The following is a 6611-nucleotide window of genomic DNA, read 5'->3' as shown; positions in this document are numbered from 1 at the left end:
CAGAAATATCCTTAAATAAATGTGCTTATAGTGTAATAGTATTGTAGGTGCTGATGCCCGAAAAAGGCTTAGAAATAAAACTCCATAGACTGGTGYCTATAGAGCAGGTATTTGTTTATTGCAGCGCTGGAGGGGAGGGGGATTTCTCCTCCTAACCCACCTGACTTTGCTTCAAATTAGAACATATTTATACAGTAAGCATGTTAGAACATGAACATTGTCACTTCCCTCCATACACCCACCATACACTCACAACCGTACATGGGCACAGAAATACATGATATCACAGTTTTACAAGTGTGCGTGTGTCATCCTCAATTCGATGGTCTTGGGGGTCTCCCTCTAATGAGATACCATCCTCTTTATGGTGGACTTTCAACCTTTGTCTTCAGGGCATGCGCAGTGGTGACATTCATGGGTTTTTTCTAGTCCTCCAAGTCGTAATTTTCAATTATTTTGCTGAGAGTCCCGTGCTTCTGCCAAGTTCTCATTAGTGCTCTCTACTGTTCCTTGTTTATAGCATCTACCTATCTACTTTCTTCAGAACTTTTTCTGATTTATGCCTCTTGGTGATTTCACATATCTTATGTACTAATCCAGCTGGTTAGATTACCTGAAGCTGGTACATTATATGTTGCTAATACACTATTAAAAAACTTATAGCAATATATAAAAAAAGCTATCATCGATAATATATTGAAAGTGATTACATTGTCTTTTAATAATATGTAAAAAGTTATTACATTCTTATATTGATAGCATATAAAAAGGCTATAGAAAGTTTTCAATTAATAGGCCTCATAAGCACCTTGTCACTTTGATATCGACCATATGTATCAGTACCAAGGATGGGGGAACCCAACTGTATTTTTCATTCTTGCAGTGATTACTGTGTGATCATTGCCAACTCAATGCTGTGTCACAATCTGCAAACAGAGAAGGAAATACTGTAGGTAAACTCAGGGATATTATTTGTGTTGACATGAACTCCCATCTCTTCTCCTCCCCAACCCTCTTCCGTGTCAGAGTCTGTGCTATGATAACCCTGGGGATATGGTCTCTATCCCAAAGATGTTAAAAAAGTAGTTTTTTACAGTGAGGGAGGTGAAATGCTGGCATAGGTTGCCCAGAGAGGATGCTCCATCCCTGGAAACATCCAAGGCCAGAAGCCACTGAAGTTGCCGAGCCGTTACCTAATATTCCCAAAGAATCCCTTGCAGCCCAGGGGAAGTGTGCTGGAAGCTTGAAGAGAAACAGAACAAATCACTGCTCCTGCTTTCAGGTGTAAAGCACTGGAACAACACTTGAGATAGATCCCTTAATGAGAAAAGGACTTGATGGCTCTGATGATTTCTTCAGGCAGATAGAATGGCTTTCTTGCCATTCCATGAGCTTCACGAGCACATTCACTTGAGCACACCCTCCTCTGGAAAACAACTTTCCCACAGAGCACTTTAGCAGCACATCCTAGAAGGAATTTACAAATGGGCTGCACTCTGCTGCAGTAGAGACCTGTATTAGCTGGTTCACTGGCTTGCTCCCATTCAGTGCCTGATCTTTGAAGATGCCTCTAACCTTGCACAGGCCCACAATTTTATTCCTCAAAGCATCAGACACAGATGAAATCACCAAAGTAAAGACAGTTCCCCTTTCTATTTCCAGAATGGTATCTGAGCAAAATGCTCTTCATCTGCAGTTCTGTTGGTGAGAGCTCAGCCCCTGCTCGGTTTCAGTCTGGAAGTACAAAAAGCGCTGCGGGAGCTCCTTGTGGCAACAGAAACTTTCCAAGATCAGAGGCAGGTGAAGCCTCACTTTAGATAAATGCTGTCTCCTCCTAAGATTTCAATGCCCTCTGCTGGGCTTAACTGACAAATGATGCATTGCTTGGTGTTCCCCGTTTACATGGGAGACTCCTGCTTCAGACTTCTCCTTGGCAGGAGAAGGCAAACAGTGCAAGAGGAGAAGGATGCTGTGCAGGGGACACAGATTGTACAGCAGTAGCTTTTCCCTTTTTCACAGTGCTGTATCCACACTCCTCAAGCACAGGCATATTTACTGTCAACACCTTTGGTAGCAAAGGTTAAGAAATTTACCTTCAACACCTTTATTAATAAGTGAGAAAACAGTACYRTAGCTKCCAAGGACTGGCYAGTGATTCCAGGTCAGTGAGGGACTGGAATCTGCATGGCTGGAGCTATTCTATTTTMWTAGTCTTGAGAACAATTTCYTGTGATGGAAATGAGKTGGGCACATGTGATATAGGGAGTCRACAGGAAAATTAGCAAAAAGCAAAGGGTATTTCTGTGTTTCASTGCTCACAAATACTRTACAGTGATCAAATCTGGAWTCTCAGSCTAGCTCAGGGCTSYAGCYCTATGCTCATGTTCAAGGGCTTCCTGTAATATCCTGGSAATTAGGGTCTTTGAACACAGTGTYMMARGAATTGTTTCTTCCATGGCCTCCACAGATCCAAATGAGCTAACAAATATTCTGGCCAGTCTGGGTAAAGAAAAATTACTTCTCCTGAAAGCATACTCTTCAAACCCTCCCTAATGCTGCAGGGCAGGTCTATTTACCCCATGTCAGCCAGATGTCATGACTGGCTATGTCTGTTTTTGGCTATCACCCACTCAGACTGACATTGTGAGAGGGTCGGGGCCTGGGAGAGACTTCCAAACCTTTATGTTACAAATGTAAAGTGCAGAAGTACTGACCTCTGGGTTAAATTAAGCTCCATGGGGTTTTCTGTACCTTGCACAGGAGTTAGTGGAAGTTCCTTTGAGGAGAGTTCAACACACTTTTCCCAGAAACCATCACACATTTTAATTACTCCTTTCRCACATCCAAGCACTTTCCATGCAAGTCAACCTTCCAGGCAAGTGTCTTTTTAATAACCTTTTAGTTAAGCCTGGTAGTTTTCATTTCACCATTTACTCTTCCCRTATAACAGACCWTTGTTCAAAATACTTCCACCATTATGCGAGAGCTTCAAATTCCATCGGCTGCTAGCACCAAAARGCAGAATAACTGGATGTTCCCAATTATCATAACTGCCTAAGCGGAACTGTCACACAACATAAAGGTGTGCATAAGTGGTGCAGCTTAATTGGATATTMAACCCCCCTACAGCAGGAGCACCTCATACCCAAAAGAGAATCAAGATGATCAGCACAGGAGACTGCAGCTGATAACTTCAAAATGAGATTAGAAAATGAGTGTGGAAACTTAATGTCTCTGGATAGTCTCTGGAAGAGCTTTGTCAGCTTGCTCTCTGCCCCCTCTCCCGGTCACCTCAGGTGGTGCTGAACAGCAGGGTCCCCACAGAGCATCACTGGTGACAGCCCTCTGCACATCACTCACCCACAGCCAGCCAGGATTCTTTTCATGCAAAGATCTATCCTCTCTGAGAGGCTCCACAGCCTTCAGATAAGAGGGGGGTGTTGCTAAGGGACTCATCAAAGGCCCTTTGCAAACCTAAAACCCAACTGGAGCTTCCTGCAGAGGGGAGTTTGGAGAAGTCTCACACAGGTCCCAGCCATCCCAGCATTACAAATGCACACAGACCACAGAGCACATCCCTCRGGAGCAGGATGCAGATCAGTTCCCTCATCTGGAGATTTCTTACAGGAATTAAATAAAAATAGTGCTTTAGTGATGCCAGTTATTCTCCCATTTCTAATCRAGTTAAAGTTTTGCTGTGGASAGTGGTYCACSTTGATTTGAGCCAAGGACCTGACACCAAACACAACAGGACCCACYRTGTGACACCTGCTCAGCTGCTGCACAGGTGGAAGGTGCTGGGCTGCCAGCATGTTTTTACTCTATGAAATAGGGAAACAAATGGCACAACCGGCACCCTACATTAAATAGCTTGGTTGKAAATGYATTTTAGRYACWATACCCTGAAGATTTACCTTCAGTCTGCTGCACAACTTCCCACTGAAAAGGCAGAAAGCTTTAGAAAGAAATCAGTGAAATTTTGGCAGCTGRMAGGRGGAAAGGAAGCAAAGCYTTCTGACATGGAAAAGAAACYAAGGCTGCAACTTAAGGACAAACTGGATGCTTCTACCAGTGGTTAACAGYAGATAAAGAGTCATTATTTAGTTTCACAGTTAAAGCCCCACTGCCATCACTGAGACATTTCACACCTCCTGGAAGTCACAGCTTTGGCATATTGGTCCACACCTGTCACAGTCTGCCGGGCTGGTTTCTTAAGGARTKTTTTTTTCACTTACCATTTGAATCTAAATCAAAGTGAAGAGTCTAACAGACATTTGGGTAGTACTTGGACACGTGACAGAACATGGTTTTGTTACGAGAAGCTTTCCTATGTATGAAATAATTTAAATGAAGAAGGTTCCTATGCAAAGAGTAGCAAAGGTGGCTTAAATTTGGTMTTTTTCTCTTTGAATTTTGTGTCCTCAAACGCTTGCTTCTGCATCACTCAGCTGGATTTAGAGTGCATGGTTGCATCAGAGACATAAATACATTTGAACTCCTCACCCCAAGAGCATGCACYATCATAGCAAAAATAAARCTTTCCCCATTATTAACAGACATTCAACTCATCACACAAATGTGCATAAAGTGTTGGTACTCCCTCAGATAGAAACATTCTGAAATACAGCTGGTAAATGTTGTATTTATTAAGGAACTAGTTTCTAAGTGGGGTCTGGGGTTTTTTTTGATAACCAACATGATACTCCCCCTTCCAAATAAAAAGCAGTGTAACAGAAAAAACGACTCAGCAAAATACAAGGACAGAAGGGATAKAGGGACAACTCTGGACTGTTCTAACTTAGTAAAGACCTGCAATAAYAGATCTCCAAACCCAATGTCAAAGAGCCATCACACTCAAGAGGGCAGGGCTGATTTATCCAGTGTGTTCTCACAGCCTGTGCTTGCACATCCCTGCACAAAGCTCAAGCTGATGTATCACCAGTCCAGCAAACAGAGACAGCACAAGCACATGTGAGTGATTTCAGTCTCCTCAAGTCTCCCATTTCATTACTCACTGGTAATTAGGTTATTTTATTCATACAAAGCAGTTTAAAGCCAGGCAGTTTTAAAGCCATCGCAGCCAAGCAATCTCTCCCAGTCCAAGTTCCAGAGCTCCCTGTGATGCAGCATTCCCTGCCAGCTGCTGCTGGGCAGTGGGTCCGGACTGGACAGAGCACATACCATGGGGTGCTTTTCCTGCCCAACTGAGCAGACCTCCTTCAGGTCAGAAGCAACCACAGAGACCGCAAATTAAGGTTTGTCCAACTTGTGTGTGCGCTCGTGCCTCCGTAGGGTGCCAGACTCGGTGAAGGAATGCCCACAGAAATTACAGGAGTAGGGCTTCTCTCCGGTGTGGATGCGGTGATGGCGCTGGAGCGATGCCAGCCGGGTGAAGGTCCCCCCACACTCCTCACAATAGAAGGGCCGTGCCCCAGAGTGAGTCTGCTGGTGTCTCTTGAGCCTGAGCAGCTGCACAAATGCCATGCCACACTCCTGACATTTGTAGGGCTTGTCCTCCCGGTGGATCACCTTGTGCTTGGACAGCAGGTTGGGCTTATCRAAGCCTTTGCCGCACGTCGGGCAGGCGTAAGGTTTGAAATCTTCCTGAGACTTTGGGTTTTCGGGACAAGCCTGATCCGGGCACTCGACACTGTGCTGGCTGCGGTGCAGCACGGACCAGGGGTTCCTGGCCACGCCGGTCCCCAGGATCACCATGGAGCGCTCGATCTTGTGCACGTTGCGCAGGTGCCTCCAGACATCGGCCGTGCGGATGAAGCCCTTGTCACACTCGGGGCACTTGTGCGGCCTCTCGCTGGAATGGATCAGCTTGTGCATGCGCAGGTTGGCGGCGCGGGAGAACGCCTTGGAGCAGATGGGACAGCGGTAGGAGCTGTCCACCAGGTGAGCTCGCCTGTGCTCCTGCAGCTCGCTGACGTTGTGGAAAGAGGAGCCACACTTCTTGCAATGGTAGGGCAGAGCTTCCAAAGGGACAGGCTCCTCACCAAACACASCCCTGAGAGTGGCGCTTTTGTTGTCCGCACGGAGTTTTGTTATCATCCGTGGTTTTCTCTCAGAGGAGCGGTGATCTAAATCCTTAACTTCACTCTGCAGGTCAAAGTTGGTGCTGGAGGGGGCAAACTCCCCAGCTGSATTCTCATCTTGTTTCTGGCTGTGGGTGGCACAAGTTTCTTTGTCTCCACTCCTCTCCCGCTCTGCAGGAAGCTCCTTCTTTCCTGAAAGTCCAGCAGAGTTGCCAGGAGGACTGCACAAGTAATTCATGCCTGCCAYCTGCTTCCTGGTCTTTCTGGGATAATTTGAATGTGTCCCCTCTGTGTCACAAATGTTATTCTCTGAGTCCCAGTCCACAGTCACATCCATCCTCTGTGCATGGAAGCAAACACTGTGTTCATCAGCACCTCATCRTCACCCAGAGCTTTGAATCCTCCATGGTAAGTCCATCTCACTCACAGGTCTCCTGACAGTCCTCCCTAGAAAATAWAACACACATTTCATCAGTGATTCTTCTGATATTATAAATTTAGAACAGTGAAGGTATTTGTCTGATTCAAAGAATGGGACAGACTATTAGATATGTAGAAAATATACATTCA

At 45.4% G+C, this 6611-nt stretch overlaps 1 protein-coding gene across 1 annotated transcript; it reads right to left on the bottom strand.

Annotated features, from left to right (window-relative positions):
* Positions 1–4614: 4614 nt before the first annotated feature.
* On the bottom strand, positions 4615–6484 carry ZNF648 (zinc finger protein 648). Its single transcript, XM_057374919.1, has one exon. The coding sequence runs from the start codon at positions 6376–6378 to the stop codon at positions 5251–5253; it is 1128 nt and encodes a 375-aa protein (XP_057230902.1). The 5' UTR covers positions 6379–6484; the 3' UTR covers positions 4615–5250.
* Between the last annotated feature and the right edge of the window lie 127 nt (positions 6485–6611).

The sequence above is a fragment of the Malurus melanocephalus genome, unplaced genomic scaffold (assembly GCF_030028575.1).
Source record: "Malurus melanocephalus ecotype Western Australia unplaced genomic scaffold, MMel_1.1 scaffold_236, whole genome shotgun sequence".
Taxonomy (NCBI): Eukaryota; Metazoa; Chordata; class Aves; order Passeriformes; family Maluridae; genus Malurus; species Malurus melanocephalus.
This window is presented reverse-complemented; position numbering and strand designations above follow the sequence as displayed.